Here is an 18,897-nt window from a genome sequence, read left to right as displayed (position 1 = left end):
GGGTCCGCCGGGCCATGGGCTCGGGAGGGGGAGGCCCCGCTGCCTGCCCGGCTCCCCCGGCACCGTGCCCGGCTTGGCCGGCTACGCAAGGCCGAGGCTCCGTCGGCCTCCTCCGGGCCCTGACAGCGCTGCCGGGCCCGCCCCGCCGCCGCCCCGCCCCGCAGCCCGCCAGGTGCCGGCCCCGAGCCGCCGGAGCCGGGAGCCGGGAGCCGGGCTCGGTACGTGCGGGGCGGCCCCGGGGAACCGGGGGCACGGAGCGGGGGGGAGCGGGGCCGGGAGCCCGCAGCCCCAACCCCAAACCCAGCGGGGTGCTGCGGGCTGGGGCACGGGGAGGCTCCGGGCTGGGCGCTGTTTGCCCCCGGGAAGGGAATCAGGGAGAAACGCGGTCAGCTGCTTGGTGCAGCGCCGGGCACGGGGGGACGTGGGCTGGGAGAGGGGTCTGAGATGGCCTCAGCGGCCCCAAAATGCAGCAGGGTGCTGGGGAGATCTTATAAAGCTTCATCTCGGTGCGCCCAGCAGGGTGGGGAAGGGCTGGGGCAGAAGGGTCGGCGTGTAGCGGCCTGCTGCGAAGGGTGAAATTTAATCGTAGGCAAAGCGAGGTCGTGTGCTGGGGGAGAGCCTTGCGGCTGTAAGGCGAGCGCCCTGCCTGAGGTCGCGACAGCTCGTGGGGACGGAGGCTGTGAGCTGCCAGCAGCTGCGAGGGGGCCGCTAGGATGGTGCCCAGGCGGCTCCCCAGGAGAGGAGGGAGCCCGGCGGCGGTACCAACGCAGGCGTTTCCAGCCAGCCCTGCTCTGGAGAGGAGAGCCGGGGCTGGAGCTGCCCGCTTGGTGATCAGGAAGGACGGGCCCGTGGTAGAGACCGAACAAACCCGGTTCTCTTGGCAAGCAGGGAGAGAAAGGACGATGACGATGGTGGGGATGGAATTATCTGTCAGCACGTTGGCAGCCTGAGCCCTGTGAAAGGAGGAGAGCCCTTCCAGCTAATGGATAACGCTGTGCAACAGCACGTACCTAGCGGGAGGCTTTACCCGTCAGAGCAGTGGGATCTCGGTTCTGCCTCCCGAGGGGACCAGAGAGGCAAAGCTGCGGGAGCTGTTAAGGTGGCATTGGGTTGCTGTATGGGGTGCATGGGGGGTTGTGACCGCTGCTAAAGGCAGGGAGGGGGCCTGGGGACCTGGGGGGTGCTCCCCAGCCACAGGGAGTGGGAAGGGGCAAGCTGGGATGAGCACTCTCGTGCCGGCATCCTCCAGATCACCCGCAGGAGTCGTGCTCAAGCTGAAACTTCTCCGAGTACCTGCGAGTGTACGTGGGTGCCCCTTGGCCCGTGGCAGGACTGGAACAGTTGTTCAGAGACGGTCTCCTTGCACCGGGGAGAACTGGTGAGTGTACCAGGGGTTGGCGTACTCCAGGTGTCAGACACAGTGAATTTAACTAGAAATGTTCTAAATTATAAATATAGTTATTTGGATGTAAAATGTGCCAAGAAACACTTGGTGAACATGCAGGCTGTCTTCCTATTTGTTCCTTTCAACCAACATGCTTGAAACAGTGCTTTCTTTTCAGCTGGGCCCTCTGCTTTCCAGAGGGTTTGATTGAAGGTAGGCAGTAGAGGGCTGGGGGACTTAAGGAACTTATGTGAGGCTGTCTGCGTGGCATGGACTGAAGGCAGGATGGGGGTGAGGCTGTAACAAGGATGGGATGGTGGATGGGATGATGGAACCGCTGCCCCAGGTGTTTCCCTCAGACAGGTGCCGAGCGGAGCGAGCACGCTCAGCCTTCCCGTGCTGCTGGTGAAGCTCTGGTGGCTGCGTCCACACAGGGCTGCAGCCAGGGAGATGCTGGGGGTGTGTGTTCCTATGCTGAGTACCAAAAGATCTTGTTACGGATGTATCTGGGACAGTCAGCAGAGAGGGATCTTCTCTTCCTGAGCCTCAGCCCTTCCTAAGAAGACAGAAGGCTGTGCGGAGTTTCTTGGTGTGTTACCTCAACAGGTTCTACGTGGGTCTGTCTGAAATTCAGTTCCTCAGGATCTGTTCGGGCTGGAGCCTGTCTCGGGAGGGAAGGTGTCTCCAGCAGCGCCTTGTTTCAGTTTATGAGCATGGTTTCGAAGCTCACTTCCCGATCAGCCGTGCTCTTCTGCATGTGAAGTCGCACAGTGATGCAAATCATGGCGCTGCTTTCCTTCGAGATGAAACACGACTGGTGGATGCTTGCTGGGAGATCAGCTAATGCTCTCCTGCAGCTAAAGGGCGTTCAGCCAGGGGCCAGACAAGAGCTTGTCCCCAACACCCTCACTGTGTTTTGTTGGGCTCTGGGTCCCTGGAGCAGCGCTGTGACCTGCAGAAGTGTTCCCAGTGCCGGCATTGCTCACTGACACGGTGAGAGAAGGGCTCCAAGAAACTTCGTTGTGTAAAAGTTTATCTTTTTTCCTCCTTCAAATTAGAATTTAGGAAATAAACACTTGCGTATAAAGGATGTGGTTGATGCAGAAATCTTCCAGTATGAGTGGTTTGGGAGGGAGATATGCAGTCTTCTAGTAGCTGCTCAGATCCAAGATCATTTTTTTTGCTTATAGGCAAAGAGAAGAATGAGGTTAGGTCTGTGGTATTGTTGTAAAGTTCTAAGTTCAATTTCTTGTAAGATTTAATGAAGAGATAATATCTTAGATTGAAAGAAGTTTTAAAAATTCTTTGAAATGGCAATTTTTGTAGGGCCTACAGCAGTTACTTCTGTTGGTATGGGTATTACCGTGGGCATGTACATGTGCTGCACGTAGGGTCAGTGCTGTGGTAGCTTCTCTGTGTTCAGCTTTGCACTAAGCTAAGGGTAAGACTGCTGGCTGCCAGCTGAGACTGGGGAGGAAATAGTAGTTAGGTAATATGGAGATTAAAATAATCATGAAGACAGCAGGACTGGGGGTACTTTCAAGCTTCTAGGCAGGTATGCTAACTTCTGAGTAAAATGTCAGACAGCACAGGGATGAGAAGCTGTTCTCCCAGACGGATGAGTGCAGAGCTGCTGGAAGCAGGAAGGACGGGGAGTTGGGAAACACCAGGTAGGTGCTGATATGCCCCATGGCCCTCAGCAGCAGTCAGCGGTGTTCTAAAAGGAGCATTGCAAATTGTGCAGCATTCTTCCCTTCTGCCCGGTACAGTAAAAGTGAGAGTTTGCATTGGGAACTCCAGTTGTTCTGCAAATCTTGGGAGATTTGGGTTTGTTTGTTGGTTGTTTTTTTTTTTTTTTTTTTTTTTTTTTTACTTCCAGGTCCTGATTGTGCAGCTGTTACAAAGACAAAGCATTCTAGGCTGAAATGGAGATTTACTCTGCTAAAGATTTCAGCACAAGGCACCAGTTTGCAAACACAGATGTGTTTCTGTTTTGTCTTCCGAAAACGCGTGACCTGCAGCTCTTGCCTTGGGACGCGATGCTCACATCGCTGTTTTCCTGCTGTTCCCTTGCTATCAGCCTCGCAGCTAGGGAGAAGCAACACGATTTTCCTAGGCAGTGTCAGAGGCATGGCTGCTATGCAGAGGATGTATTTCCTTGTCTGATCAGAGGGAGGACAATTAGCACAGAAGCCATAGGAAACCACAATCCATTTTCTCAACAGTACAAAGTCTCGGAGGCAGGGGGAGCACGCTTTTTACTGCTGGCACAAGATGCTGACGGAAGCTCTTGGCTGCTGTTAAGATTTAGCATTGGGTTCGTGCACTCGGAGGCATCTTGTGGCTGCGGTCTGAAAGGTGGCATGTTTGTGCCAGTGCAAAAAGGCTGCTGGGGAGCCTGGGGAGCACAGCAGGCCTGCGCTGGTCACAGCCCTGGGCAGAGGATGGAGCCGGGAGGGGAATGGGTTCACCTGCACAGCTTCTGAGCGAGGCCCTGCTGGAGAGCAGCTGTGCCTCATCGGGGCTCTCTCAGCAGGCTTAAAATTCATGTGAGAAAATACAAGGGAGAGCCCCAAAAGATGGCAATGTAATTAGCATCTTAGGACTCGTGAGTAACAGCTGTGAGCTGTGTATTGGGCTTTGTAGCTCTCAAACCCGAGTTGGTCAGAGAACAAAGGTGAGAGCTGGGGCTTTAGATGCGATTTGGGTAATTGATGTCTCTGTCACCTATTGTGATCAGCAAAGGAGCTTTGTATTAGTAGCAGTTGTTTCCTTTACCTGTTTTATATACAAGAAAATGGAATAATATCCAGTTCTCTTATAGATTAAGAGAATTTAAGATTATAAAAGGAAGGATTCGTGCTGAGATGGTGGTCCCCATGCCTGGAACCAGACGTTCCCAGCTGAGGGTGTCCCCAAGCCTTCTTTGCTACCTACTCTCTGCATTTAGAAAGAAAATCTTCTGTGCCTTGTCCAAACAGGCTGGCTACCTATTGCGCTTTTTGGAAAAGGTGTTTTTGGAAGGAATGTGTCTAGCTTCCACTGCTGTGGAGAGGTAAGTTTGGGTGTCTGAGCTGCAAACCACGTGCAAACTCCCAATCCAAAAGGAGCCCTGACTGATGTCCAAAGTGACTGAGCCGTTCACCAGGATGAGGTGCGGGGGCCGAGGGGCAGCTACACGTGGGCGCGGGTTGTGTGCGGGACCCTGGGGCAGCAGGCACGGCAGGGAGGGCTCAGCACCTTCCTGCTTCTCACCCTGCTTCGCTGAGCCTCAGAGCGCAAGGTAGGGCAAGCCGGAGGCTTCTTTTCCCAAGCCCTCAGCTGGACGGCAGTGCCCTGCTGGGAGTTGTTCCTCCAGCCTGTGAGTCTGCTTCGTGCCATGGTTGCAGGGTGCTGGTGCTGCGAGGGCACCACCAGCCTTGCCTGTTAATCTGTTAGTCGATACAGGGTTGACTCATTCACAGTGCCAAGACCCAGGACAGCTGCTGTCTGTGTTTTCTCTCCTTCCCTTTTGGGCTGATTTTTTTGGTTTGGTTTGTTGGTTTGTTTTTTGTTTTTTTTTTCAAATGGCCATGACTCAGCCCTTCCCTGCTGCTCGCCGAGTTTCCTGGTCTCTGAATAGGCTATTCTTGGGACAGTAGTTCCTGGCTGATAGCAACAAGGGGAGTGTTGTTTGTGTTACTTTGTTTATTTATTTATTTTTCCTCCTCTGGCCTGGCTTTAAGCCCTGCCTGCCTCTGATCTTTTCCTTGTCCCTGAATTACTGAATCGTCCTAAATTGCTGGATGCCACCTGGGGTATGTTCTTGCCCCTGTACCAAAGCAGTGCAGAATCAGGCTGGTCCAGGCCGAGCACCTTTACTCTAGTGGCAGGGTGATGGTGACACTCCTAAGAGCACGGAGAGTTATCCTGTTACAGCTGTGCCTGTTGTAATGCTTTAACCCCCCTGTTTTATCCCCTCTAATTCCAGGGGGCTGTGCTGGGCTCTCCAGTGATCTGCCTTGTGAAGGTGAGGGTCACTTCTTATCACTGTGTCCATACAGCACAGGTAACATGGTGAGAAGTAAAGGGAAAATACCAACTGGGATTTAAAATCACGGAAAAGCAGCTTTCTGATGACTTAATTAGTTACTGCCCACCCCCACGGATTGCAGAGGCTGCAAACCTGGAGCGTTCCCTGGGATTCCCTTTGGCATGCCTCACGAGGCAGGTACACAGCTTCTCGCCACGGAGGATTTTGTCTTTCTTCTGAAGTTTATTCCTCTGCAGTGTGGGCTGTGGGAAGCCACCTTCCAGGGCAGGCAGTGCTCCCGGGCCGGGCGGCACAGCTCTTGCTCCGCAGCTGGGTGGCTGGAAGCGAACGCGGTGCCTAATATTGAGCAATATTTGCTGGCTCACACTGCTCTGTCCAGGCAGTTATACACGAGGGGGAGTAGCCAGAGCTGTTGTATATTTTGCCTAGAAAATACAGTTGGCTTTTAAAAACAACAGAGGCACTCTGTTTTCTCACAGGCTGTGGTTACCAAGATTCTTAGACAAAATACTGGAGAACTGGAAACACAAGGGCAGTGTTCTCCTCCAGCACCCCTCCACGTTTTTGGGTCTGCTGTATTGTTGTTAAGCCAACCAAGATAAAAGCGTTTCTGTGCAAGGAGGCTTTGAGAACATTCACTGCCGGATTAAATTAGCCTTTCTGAGAATAATTAGTAGCTGGGATGGAGGCAGCCCCCCTCGCTGCAGCTGTAAATTCCACTCGTGCTAGGACCCACTGCAACTGACTCAAATGGTAGATGTGAAAGCTGTGTCTGGGGCACTGCTGTTACCTTGAGATTGGATTTCTAGTCAGTTGTGAGGGCAAAGCAGCCCACTGAATTGTTATTTATTTATTAATTTATTTATAAATAAATAAATTGATGTTTATCCTGTGGGCATCTTAGCGTTATGCACTATCTCATCTCCTGCCATGAGCAGTGACCCCGCCTTGGGACTCTTTTGCTCCTGGGAAGGTTTGAAGCCCTGTGATCAGCAACTCTCCAAGTCTAAAAGTGAAGCGCTGCGGTAACGACTTGACAGAGAGGCCGAGAAAGGGTTTAGAAACGCTTAGAAGAGGGACTTGAGGAAGTGTGCTGCTGAGTAGTGGAGATGCCTTGGAAATCAGTCAAAATGCCTGGATTTTCAGCACAAGGTCTTTGCTTTCCATGTCTGCTCTTCTGGAGCTGGTGTGGCTCTTGTCCCACGCGTGCTGGTGCCTGGAGCCATGTCCTGGAGAGGCATGAGGACATCGACTCTCCCTCGCCTTTTTTTTTCCAAGGGAATGCAGCCCTGCGTGCCCACAGATCTTACTGAGTGTGGCTGGCTGATTTGTGTCTTGGTCAATGTTCCTCTCAGATCTGCTTATGTTTAAGCGAGGCGGGCTCACGATGGGGCTCCGCATGCCCTCGCCATCTGCCCTGCTGGGGCTGCCCTGCAGCAGGCAGCAGCGGCGAGCTGGGGGCACGGGGAGCAGCTTCTGGCACGACCGGAGGCACAGACATGTGGCAACTCGCTGCGTGCCGTGGTTCGGCAGAGAGCAGAGGTTGGGGTGAGGGGTTATGAAGGAGCTGGCAAGAACTTGGTGCTGCAAACTGAAACCAAAGGCACGGATACTCAGCGTGGGCTGGCTGGAAGCAGAGACGGGACCCCAGGAGCTGTGCTTGTGGTCCTTCTTGGTGGCAGGGCTCAGAAGAGAGTTCGTGGCGTACGTTGCAGCTGGGGTGAACCCCAAACCACGCTTATTTGTCGTGGTCTTAAGTAAAGTGCAATGACACAGAGCGCTTCTCACGAGTCCTCAGAAAAAACCGCAAGGTGACACTGTACCTGCTAAACTGAGATGTCAGCAGCTTCTCTGGTGCCAAGAGAGGGGTATTTGTGGGGAGAGCATTTACACAAATGTTTTTGGAGGCTGGAGTCGGCCCTATAGCAAGCTGGTGCTGTGCCTTGGCTAAGAAAACACCAGTACTTGGACATGTATTTTGTACATCTCCTGGAAGGAAAGTGGATCTGGAATCACCATCGACGTATTCGAAATTATTTCATTGTGTTGCAAAATCTGCAAGGGAATTCTGAATAGGCTCTTGGGCACTGATTAATTCTGAAGCTGAAATGCGGCTACATCTCCACAAAAGTGCTGATCCTGTACGACTTTAATTTCCTCCTCCCTTGGAGCTCAGTGTGTTATTTGATGGAAGTCACACATCTAATCAGCTCGATTCAGCAATGATGTAGCTGGATTATTTGACTTTCTCTCAAAAAATTCTATAGAATGAGGGAGTAATGAACAAATAGCGTGGATGAAGGAATCAAATATTTTTAATACAGTTCTGGGAAAGGGAGCTATAGAAAGCTGGGCTGTCCTGTGAGAAGCAGTGGGCAATCACCCTGTATTCATCTTCTCTGTGAGAAAACTGGGAGGCAGGCACTGGAAGGGGCAGGCAGCAGGCTATAACAACTTCTCATGACTGTAATGCTTCTTTTTCGTGGAGGTAACTGAAGAGCAGAGCTTGCTGCTGCCATATGTAAGCTCAGCAAACCAGTGGGCTGTGAGGATCTCAGGGTGGTCCCTGGGGAAGCCCCAGGCTGCCTGATGCTCTGGGAGCAGGAGGGAGGGCAGGGGGCTCGTGCTGTGCTTGCTTCCTAACTCGTTTTTAAGCATCTGTTACAGGCTGCCGTCAGGGACAAGATACAGAGCTGTGGTTGTTGGTAATGCAAGGAACTATAGGGCTCCTGCCCCGTCGTCTCTGGGATTTGTACTTGCCTTTAAGCTGCTTGAGTGGTTTAAGCAAAAAACAGCTAACGTCGTGGCACAGTTAAGCTCGGTGCTGTGTTAAAACACTGTAGTATTGGAGTAATCTTGTTTTGTTTGCTCTAGGTCATTGCAGGTTGTGTTATTAACGTACAGCAGATAACAAATGGAAGACGTAACGTGGTGTTTTTCCACTCGGGGTAAAGATCAGGTAGATGTCCTGGGCACTGGACGACAGCCAGTGATCTCGCTGGGTGCTTTCTCATGGGTGTTACCGAGCGTGTGTTTGGGCTGTTTGTCACCTTCAGCAAAAGTCCCACGGAAAGGCTCTGGTTCTCCAGAGATCCGGCGTGGGGCACCCCATTTCTCACCTGAGTCTCTCAGGAGCAGATGGCTAAGGTGCAGAGGAACACAGGTTTGCCCTTCACGTTTCTTTTATTTCACATCTTTTCACCCACGCCAACAGCTGGCCTGTTGCAGTCCGTCCTCTCCGGAGAGCAGGTCAGGAGCTGGAAATGCCTGACACAGAGCACCCCTCGAGAGGGAGGTGTTTGCTTCCTAGCCCTTCCGTGCCGATAGCTCCCCTGCAGCCCCTCTTGGCTCTCGTCACATGCTGCTGCCGGCGCGGCGAGCTCTGCAGAAGTGTGACGCTTGCTGCAGCTCAGGAACCTGCAGCAGCTGCCCCACTTTGTTCTTTTCATTTTGGATAGTTTTTCTTTAAATGCTCGGGTTGACCAGGTCCTGGCAATGCTGTTTCTGCAGCCAACAAGCGCTTGGTCAGCCCATCTGGAGGCGAAAAGCACTGGAGAGAATCCCAGAGGCGGCAGCAGGTCCTTGCAAGCCCTCCTCCCGCGTGTAACCCTTTGGGGGTGCTGCAGATAAACCATCCTTGTCTTAAGCAGGGGGATTTTGTCTCTGCTGTTGCTGAAATCCATATAGAGGAGCTGCACGAAGCTGTAATTTGAATTTCTGGCCGAGAACAGCTGTGCCTGGACTGCATCAGGGAGGTTATCTGATGGTGCTTTGGATGTAATACCCTGAGAAAGCTCGCTTTGGCCACAGCTCCTGGCTTCCAGCGAGGATCCTGCTCGTGGCTGATTTGCCTGCTGGGGTATGGTGGCACGCAGGAGGTCAAACGGCATGGCCGAGGCCCCAAGGTAAAATGACTGCAGTGGGGATGTTCCTCCAGAGCCCAGCGTGCTGCACAGCAGCCCCAGCTGCCTGACACGGCCAGAGCGTGGAGGCGAATCGCGTTCTCCTCTAGCAGTCCTAGTTCTGAAGGACTGCTGCTGAGCTCCATCTCTGCGCCGAAGGAAGAGCCTGACCCTCCTGGAAGGAGCAGTTTTCCGCAGCTGAAGTCTGACTGCAGAGGTGTGGGACAGAACAGCCCGGCTGTTTCTGCACGGCGGGTTTCCTCTCCCTGGCAGGGACGCTGAGGGCGCACGGCTTGTGCTCGGGGACACACGGCTGAGTCGCTCGGAAAAAGAGCAAACCTTTCCCCTGGTCCTTACGCTGGGCTCCCATCGGCGCCGTGCACGCCTGTGTTGTAGGCATGCGCCCTCTTGCTGCTTGCCCAGGACCAGGATGCTGAGCTCCTGAGGTGCCGCTGGGGTGACCGGCGGGGTGCAGCGGGGGGACGTGCTGCTTGGTCCAGCACCAGTGCGTGCCCTCCCTGCAGCGCTGCCTGCTGTTATTCTGTTATTCCTTCCCTCCTGGCCCCGGGGAGAAACACAAAGGCTGGAGGCAGCAAACGCGCCTGGGAAGAGGCAAGGCAGCGGGGGAAGTTTGGCTGGCTGACACAGAAAACAGCTCTTTTTGCTCTGCGTAAAAGACGGGCAGAAGGAAGCCCCAGCACTGCTTTCACAGCGGGGATTTTTGCCGTCTTTCCTCTCCAGGTAAGCGCTGCCGGCTGCGGGGCGCGCGGTGCTGAGGAGCGGTGGGATTTGAGCCACGTCCCCACGAGCTGTGCGAGCAGGCGTGCGGGCATGCGCGTGGCACGGGCAGCACCCGTGGCTCCCTCGGTGGCACAGGTGTGACAGTGAGCGTGCCGCAGGAGGTCCGGGCTGGCCGTGGGGGTGCCGCTCACAAACGTCGGTGTGCTCGCTGCCATCAGGCACAGCTCCGTCCGCCTCCGAGCTGCCAGTGCTCCCCGCAGCCTCTGCTCGTGCCCCTAAAGCCCTTCTAAAGGCTAACAGGCTTCCGATCGAGTGGCATTCTGCTAACATCTGACCTGTCTTTGTGCTCATCCCTAGCAAATTTAACTTCCTCCCTGTTCTCAGTATTTCTCCCCTTTAAGTCCTGAATCAGCAGGTATTTACCTTTTTTTGGCCAAGCGTTCTAGCGGCAGAACCCCTTCAAACCAGGCTGAGCCAAGGCAGCGATCCTGCCTGAGGGAGGTGAGGCCCGTGCTGGAAGCCGAGCTGAACCCCAGCTGTGTCTGTGTGTGTCTTTGGCAGTATCTGATTTCAGCAAGGCCTTGGCATCACTCTGAGAAGACTTTCAGACCCGTTTCTGCAGCAGGAAAAAGCCGGTGGCACATGGTTAGCTTCCCTGGGGCCAGGAAGATGAGGTGGTGTTGGCCACGACGCTGTTCCTTTTTTAAAAGGGGAGAGGCTGGCATTGGTGAGGGAGCCCAGTTTTTTCAGAGCTCTTGACTTTGTTTTTGAAGATGTATTCACAAAGCCTGGCAGCTGAAGTTTGTGTCTGATTGGTCTACAGTGAAGCTGGAAGTGGTTGCATCCTTTTCTCTGACTTACACATTGAAATGTAGCGTGTTTTTTCCTCTTAAAAATATTGGACAGACCTGGCACAGCTCAGCTCCTCTTCTTGCCCCAGAGCTGCCTGATGGGGGACCTGGGCAGGTCGGGGAGCGCAGAGCAGAGCAGGGAGGTTGTGTGGGTTGAGGCTGTGGCCAGCATGGGCCAGGCCCTCTGCCCTTGGTGTTGTGAGGGAGTTGTGCTCTCCTGGAACAGGGCTACGGGCAGCAGTGGGAGTGCAATCTGCTCTCAGCTCTTCCCTTTAGCTAAGCCACATCTCCAGCCTAGCCTGCTCATGGGCATCCACATAGCGTGTCTGTGCCAAATGCAAGCCTCCTGTAACAGCCCCGAGCTCTGAGGCAGGAGCAGAGGGCCAGGAGTGACCTGGTGCAGCCCCACGGCAGCGCCGCAGGGTGGATGGAGCTCGCTGGAGCAGCTTGGGCAGCCCCAGGAGGTGCTCACGCTGCCACGGCTGAGCACAGCTTTGGGTCGCTGCAGTGGCCGTTCAAGATGTGAGGGAGACAATGGGCTCACTGGAAACACAGCCCAGAAAAACCCTGCGAGTGCTTGGTGTGCTCAGCCCAGCAAAACAAAGTCTGAGTCATGATCTGATGGCTGCTCGCAGAGAGCAGGGAGCGAAGGAAAGCTGTTCGGGCTGAAGAACAGATGGGCATAATCTGGCTACAAATAAACCCAGGCTAGAAACTGTAAGGTTTTCATCGCACTGCTTTGATGGATAGTGGTTTTTTTTTTTCCTACCTCTCGGAGCAGCAGGGGTTGGAGTGGGACAGCAGGAACAGCAGGAGCAGCGTGACCAACGCATCGCTGGCAGTTTTGGTGGTGTCCCCAGAGAGGGAAGGAGGGACGGGCTGATCCAGCTGACCCAGCGGACCCAATGCCCCCTGATCCTGGCTCTGCTCGGCTGCTTGTGCCTCCAGCCCACTCCTGCCCTTTGCTTGTCTTTAACAGGAGCCGTGTTCCAGTGACCACACGGTGATCTTCTCTAGGTAGGTTAAAGCAGAGCAGCCAGCAGAAGCTGTGCTCTGCTCCTCCAGTTTAGAACCGACCTGCATTTCTGCGCCAGAAATACAATCTCTTCCGTCCACCCCCGTCCTTTTGCTGGTAACCAGCTCCTGTGGAGTCTTATGATCGTGAGACCTTGCTCCCAAAGGACCTGCATTCATGATTCCATCAGATCTTAAACTTAAGTCCTGGTAAACTCAGCCTAAATTATTTGTGATTTTTATTTCCCCCGGGTGTGCAGCTGGTTTATGAATACGGTTCTTGCAGTAAGCTCTAGTGTGGATGCAGCGTGTGGGGGAATGGTTATTCCCACGTGAGAGGAGCTAATTTGGTCTCGGCTGCTTTCATGGCACAGATGGCACCGGTGCTGCAGCTGCAGGAAACCAGCGTGGCTGAAGTGGGGCAGCTTTGTGGTCCTGACCACTCCCCGACACCCCACCGCGAGCAGCTCGGGCTCTGATCTGTTCCTGCAGAGGCACTCAGACCCCAAAGGCTGCCGTGGCAGGACAGTCAGGGAGCGTGTAATCCTTCGCCGTGTAATCCTCCAAGGCCGGCATGCTGCTCCGGGGAGCAGGGCTGCTTGCACCACTGCCATGGGCACACAAGGGGAGGGTCTGTGCGCTTGGTTCTGGCCCCGCTGCTTTTGAGAGGGGGCAAGGGGCTGTGGCAGCGCTGTGAGTGATGCTCTCAGTGCAGACCGGGCGCAGAGGGGAGCCCTCGTGCCCTGCAGCCCCACATGGTGCTGGTGGAAATGGGCTGCAGTAGGTTTTGTGCTTCTCACATTAGGATAAAAGAAAGCACAGGAGAAACGGCTTCTGAGAAGCTTAAAAGGAGCAGGCTTTCCTTTCCTCCAGGGAAGGGCACGCAGCCAATGCCCTGCTCTTTACGGAGCTCTTTTAATAAGCAGAATATTGCATTACGAGTGACGGAGCCTGCTAACTCCGAGCACAACAGCCCCGCAGCCCATGCACGTCCTTCCTTCCTCCCAGTGCCCGTGGGGCTCTGCGAGCTGCTGCCCATCGCCCTCGCCGTTATCTGCGGCCCGGAGCCGTGGCAGGGCGCTGGGGAGGGACGGCTTCGTTCAGCCAGACCCCTGGTGGAGGCTTCTGGTTGTCCTCCTGCTGCTCCGTAAGGGGTGGAGGGTTGGGATGGGGAATTGAGCAAGGAGCAGCGTCCCACAGGCTGAGGTGAGCCTGGCTTGCCCTTTCTGCTGAGGCCCCAGAGCATCCTCCAGGACTCAGCAGTCAGCCTTGCAGCTCTGGGGTGGTTCCTGCTTTGGGTGCAGCTCCTGTCCTCTGGGGCTCCATGTCTCCACTGCTCTCCTGCTGGGAGCTCAGCTGGCCTGCCAGCATCTGAGCAGTAATGAGAGAAGCTCTGGTGCACAGCTGGCCTGCGAGGCTGAGGGACTTGGGGACACCCCAAATGGGCTGGGTGCTTCTAGGATCCCTGTCAGGCATGGGGACAGGCAGCTCCTGGCACGCAGGGTGGCTTGGTTGGCTGCTTTTGGAAGAGTAAGCCCTCTTTTTCTTGACATCCCCAGTGAAGCTAAAAGGAGCACGGCCCAGTTTGTGGCTTTGTAGGTCACTGAAGGAGAAGGAGGGCTCTGCAGCGCTCTGTGCGTTGGGCTCAGGTGCTTTCCTCAGCCTGGGACTGCTGCAGCGGCTCTGCTGAAAGCATGACACGGGCTGTGTCTCTGTCCTCTGGCTTTTAAGGAAGAAAACCAAGAGGAAATGCAGCAGGCTGACCCACCCAGCTGCTCCAGCTGGGCTCTGTGTGTCTGCATCTTAAAAACGCTGGGGAGTACATACTGACATCCAGGGGCGACCCGATGGCTCTCCTGGGCTTTGCTCAGCTCCGGGGTCTATCGGCACGCTTCTCCATGGCTCACGGTGCTGACGGGGCTCCTCCGTAGGCTTGTGACCTGCTGTGTGAGACAGGGCTGCCTTGGGGCAGGAGCCTGCTGTGGTGCCATGGAGCTGAGCAGTTTCCCAGTGTGCAGGATCAGTGCTGGCACTTGAGGGACCCCGGTGGCTGCTGCCCAGCTCAGCACCGTCGCCCTGAGCTCCGTGGCAGCTTTCTGCAGCCTGGTTATTGCCTGGGTGCATTTTTTTCCTGCTTGGCTGTGGGCTGCTGGAGTGGGAGCTGCTGAGAAAGCCCCGTCCTTGCAGCACGCTGAGCTGGCCAGCGGAGCAGCAGCCCAAGGGACACGGGACAGGCGCAGTCACGTTGGCTCCTGGCCGGCCGCGGGCAGGGGGAGGATTTGGCTCGGCGAGGGGAGCTCCTTGCGCTGCCTCCCGGGCACTGACAGCAATGTCACTGCGTCCCCGTGCCTGGTGGCAGCCTTCCCAAGCACGGAGCGAGCAGCCTCTCACTTGTATTTCCCAATTTAGTCACGTCCTACCAGGCAGAACCGAGCCAGAGTAAACAGGAAAATCGCGCCTCTTGATGTCATCGCGCTTCCTTGGAGTGCCGGAGCTGCCGGAGCCCTTCCCTGGCAGCCCCCCCTCGGCCGGGACGCGGCCGAAGGCGCGATGGCAGCGCCAGCATCATGGCCTGGGGGACCGTGGCTGCGTAACCCCACAATGCCCGGCCCCCTGCCGGGGGGCTCTGCCTTCCCGGAGGGGCCTTTGGGGCTGCAGCCCCTGCCTCAGTGCTCGCTTTGCCTTCCAGCTGTGCAGGAAGGAGCTGGCGAGGCTGCGAGGTGGCTGTCGGGGGAACCACTGCAAGGTGCCGCAGCCCCCCCGGGCACCGCAGGGTCTTTGGGGTGAGAAATACCCCGGGGTGCGTCTCAGCTCCTGCAGCAGTGGCTTTGCCACAGGCTGAGCCAGGGGGAGCACAATGAGGCGGTTCCTGACCAGAGCCCCTCGCCCACATCTGCACTGGGCAGGGGGAGCGGGGGCACGGCGGGCAAGGCTGCGCTGTCACGGTGGCTCCTCAATGTCACTTGTTCCCTGTCTCCTTCCACGCAGGTTTGGGAGGGTAAGGCAGCTTCTGAAGCACGCTACTGAGAAGTTGTATTCTCCATCAAGACCTCTGAGCTCCTTGCAGCAAGGAAGAGGCCAGGTAAGCCTGACAGCCATTGATTGAACCACGCCATGGTGATATTTAGAGGTGCTCTCTGTGGCTCTGCTTCTCTGCCCCAGTTTGTGCTTCAGGCTCAGGGGGTGCTGACGTCCCCATGGGGGTGCAGCTTTTCACGGTGCTCTGCCGGGGGGCTTTGGAAGCTGTGGGCAGCTCCTCCCTGCGTGTGGTCCCGGAGCACAGGGCAGGGCAGCTTCCAGCACAGCCTGCCCGGCCTCACACCAAGGCTTTGTGGCTTTGTGTTTCCCCTCGGTGGGGCTGAGGCCGATGCCGCAGTGGTACCAGCCCCAGCCTCGGGTCAGCAGCCACCCCCTCCCAGCTGGCACCATGGGCATCGGGCGTCTCAGCTCACGGCACCTTTCCTTGCAGGGCAGCCCCGAGCCATGTCCAACGACCCCCCGCCACCCTACCCGGGCGGCCCCTCGGCACCGCTGATAGAGGAGAAGCACGGCCCGCCCCCTGCCACAGGTACCGGGGGTCCCAGCTGCTCCAGGGTGTTGGGGGGGTCTCTGCTGGGAGGGCAGGAGCAGGGGGAGCGCGGCTTCCCCGGGAGGAGCTGGGCCATGGCTGCTTCTCTCTGCACTGCCCTGGACGTGCAGGCACTGGGGTGGCTGGCGCGACGCCCTGCTCTGTGTCACCGCATCGCCCAGGGCAGGAGGTCCCGGGAGCAATGACGAGAGCAGAAGGCACCCCCTGCGCTGCTTGCTCGCTGGGGGGGGGGAATTGGGGCTGCTTGTGGCCCAGGGGATGAGGCTCTGGCCTCGCTCAGCGCAGCCCTGCAGGCCTCCTGCTGTGTGCTGGGGGAATTGCCCACGGGGCACAGAGGCCCAGTTCCTTCCCCATGCTTGTCCCAGCCCCTCCCCATTTGCTCTGTCCCCCTCACCTCTTCCCTGCAGCCCCCCCCTTCCCATTCCGTAGCCCCCATCCAAGCAGAGGCCACCCAGCCAAGCCCCCACCTCCCCCTTCCCCTCTGCTGCCTCCCGTGACTCCGTGTTTCCTTCCAGATGGCGTCTCCCCAGCCGTGGGACAGCCCCAGGGGGTTCCCGTCCCCCCTCCTGAATTTGGGCCCCCTCCCTATGAGCCTCCGCAGCCGGGCTTCGTGCCCCCCCACATGCCCACTGACGGCTCCGGGCCCTACGTGCCGCCTGGTGAGTGCCGCGAGGAGCCGCGGTGGTGACGGGTGGGGGTCCTGGGTGGGGGTCCTGGGGGTGTCTCAGGGAGGGGAGGCCGTGATGAGGCACTGGGGCTGCCTTTAGGGGTGTGCAGTGCGCTCCTTAGGGCAGGCTGGGGGGCATGGCGCCCACCCTGGAGCAGGGCAGCCCCCAAACCCAAAACCAAGGGCGTGCTGCAGCAGCAGGGCAGCGTGCCCTGGGGATGTGGCTTCGTCTGCCCCCCGCAGCCCTTTATCTGTGCCCTTTATCTGTGCCCGTTTCTCCTTCCCAGCAGGTTACTACCCACCGCCAGGCCCTCACCCTCCCATGGGCTACTACCCTGCTCCGGGCCACTATCCATCGCCCGGTGGCCACACAGCAACAGTGCTCGTCCCCTCGGGGGCTGCCACCACGGTGACCGTGCTGCAGGGAGAGATCTTCCAGGGCGCCCCGGTGCAGACGGTGTGTCCCCACTGCCAGCAAGCCATCACCACCAAAATCTCCTATGAGATCGGGCTCATGAGCTTCCTGCTCGGCTTCTTCTGCTGCTTCGTGGGGTAGGTGCTGCGGGCAGAGCTGGGGCCTCCCCGCCACCAGCAGCCGTGCAGTGATGGGGTTTGCTCTGCACCAGTCCTGGTGGCCCCGATGCCAGCGGCTTTGGCCGTGCCGGTGGACACGGGAGGGGCCTCGGCACTGAATCCTTGCTGGGGCCGCATGGGGGTTGCTGGGGGGGCAGTGCCTGGAGCCCTTAGCTCCTGCCAGGGGAGGATTTCCAAGGCTCTGCTGTGGTGGAGGTGCCTGTGCCCAGAAAGGCAGCACTGCAGAGCTGTGGTGTTGCCTTGCAGCAGGCACTCACCGTGCTGGCGCAGATTCCTGGCCCCAGAGCCACCTCCCTGCCCCGTGGGCCCTTCCTGCTGTCCCTCTGCGCCTGCAGCTGTGCCCACGGTGGGCTCACAGCTCTGCATCTCCCTGTGCTGCAGGTGTGATCTCTGCTGCTGCCTCATCCCCTGCCTGTTCGACGACTTCAAGGACGTGACCCACACGTGTCCCAACTGCAAGGCCTACATCTACACGTACAAGCGCATGTGCTAACAGCGCCCCGGGAGCCCGAGCCACTGGAATGCCACCGGCCCCTCTCCCACTGCCGTCCTAGTCTACGCGTGTGCAACACTCCTTCGCTTAACCCGCTGGTGGTGTGTATGTGCATCCCCCTGCCTCCCTCCTGCCCCGAGCTGGGCCCACCTTCCCCGAGCTCCGGTCCTGATGTGAGTGGTGGATTGGGGACGCTGGTGTGGCTGCACAGGGGACAAGGGGGCTGAGGCCCCAGCTGCTGTGCACGGGGGCTCTCTCCAGCAGCTGCCTGGCAGCACGCAGGAGCAGGACGTGGTTCTGCACCCTGTATGCTCCAGGGCAATACTGGAGCAAGCTGGGGACACGCAGCAGCTGACAGAGGCACCCACCCCTCAGACACGGTGCCCTGAGCAGGAGCTGCTGCAAGCAGGGGCAGGCACTAACCTGGAGGGCACAGGGGCAGCCCGAGCAGCCAACGGAGCACACGGGAGGTTGCAGTCACCTGGCTGAGCTGCAGCCCTTTTAGGAACGGGCCTGGTGGAGGCTCGGTGTTGAGGAGACAGAGGGGTCTTTGTGAGGTTCTGACATGGCTCCAGGCCCTCTCCAGCCCACAGGCAGCACGTCCCCAGGAGCACGCAGAGCTGCCTTCAAGGCGTGTGTGTGTGTGTGGGGCCAGGGTGGCTGCCTTGCCCTGGGGCCGCAGCACTGCACCCCTCCTCAGCCCACCCGTCCTGCCAGGGCACCAGCTGCATGCGCCTCCTGCCAGCCCTGCTGGGGATGCCTTGGGGAAGGAAAGCCCCCAGCTGCTCCTCACCCACCTGGCAAGCCCTTAGAAGTGCATCCAGCATGTTGCTACCTGCCCCCAGCACTGTAGAGTAGGGGAGTTTGTTACCCGGCTCCCAGCTCTGGAGCAGACCCACATCCCCACCCCGAGCCCAGCAGGGTCTGGGGGGCACCCCCGTGGCGTTCCTCCTTGCATGTGGGTGTGGGGGGTTACTTTTAGCTCACTTCTTACAGGGCAGAAGGATGGGGGCAAGCAGGCAGCAACCCCAGCTGCCAGCAGCACTGTGACAGACAGGGGCAAGAGGCCCTGGGAGGCATTTTCAGTCCCTCTATGGCCACACCTCGCACCCCTTCCCACAGCTCCTGCAGCTGGAGCAAAGCCCCTCCAGCTAAGCAGGGGGGGCAGGGAAGGCTCCTCAGTAAGGTCTGCAAACACAGCCCGGCCTGCGCAGGCAGCTGCTGTTTGCTCAGAGGTGGAACTGTGGCACTTGTCCCAGTGTTTGTATGTAAATAAACATCAGACCCTGAGATCAGCATTTGTCTTTCCTTTTCCCCCTGCTCCCAAACGCACAGATCTGCCCCAAGGAAGCTGAGAAGGGATTGTGTAAGTGTGTGTGGGAGGGGCAGCATCCCCCAGCCCATGGTGTTAGGGGGAGGGAGGTGACATCCCCAGGCTGCAGCCCAGGTGCCCTGCTCCTGTCCACGCAGCCACTAAGGAAGGCAGAGCAGCACCAGCAGCCCTTGGTGAGGCCCAGCACTGCTCTGGGACACAGAGGGCATGGAAGCAGCTGTGTGACACAGGGCACCTGCCTCGGGGGAAGCATTTCCTCCCCTTGGAGGGGACAAGGAGGGGCGACCAGGAGGCTC

General features: G+C 57.6%; 1 protein-coding gene across 6 annotated transcripts; it reads left to right on the top strand.

The window, feature by feature from the left end:
- The first annotated feature begins 154 nt into the window (after positions 1-154).
- Positions 155-18,558, top strand: CDIP1 (cell death inducing p53 target 1). 6 transcript variants are annotated; one of them, XM_084295655.1, is made up of 7 exons: positions 182-218; positions 1,250-1,378; positions 14,914-15,007; positions 15,395-15,493; positions 16,030-16,173; positions 16,469-16,733; positions 17,157-18,558. In XM_084295655.1, exons 4-7 carry the CDS (start codon positions 15,409-15,411, stop codon positions 17,266-17,268), a joined length of 606 nt encoding a protein of 201 aa, XP_084151781.1. In that variant the 5' UTR covers positions 182-218; positions 1,250-1,378; positions 14,914-15,007; positions 15,395-15,408; the 3' UTR covers positions 17,269-18,558. The 6 variants fall into 6 exon arrangements, with proteins under 6 accessions (XP_084151785.1, XP_084151780.1, XP_084151781.1 ...); XM_084295659.1 differs by lacking the exon at positions 1,250-1,378 and having other exon boundaries at positions 155-218; positions 16,472-16,733; XM_084295654.1 differs by lacking the exon at positions 1,250-1,378 and having other exon boundaries at positions 155-218.
- The last annotated feature ends 339 nt before the right edge of the window (positions 18,559-18,897 follow it).

Source organism: Netta rufina, assembly GCF_964035555.1.
Source record: "Netta rufina genome assembly, chromosome: 15".
NCBI classification, from domain to species: domain Eukaryota; kingdom Metazoa; phylum Chordata; class Aves; order Anseriformes; family Anatidae; genus Netta; species Netta rufina.
The sequence above is the reverse complement of the archived record's forward strand: the minus strand, read 5'-3'. Positions and strand labels throughout refer to the sequence as shown.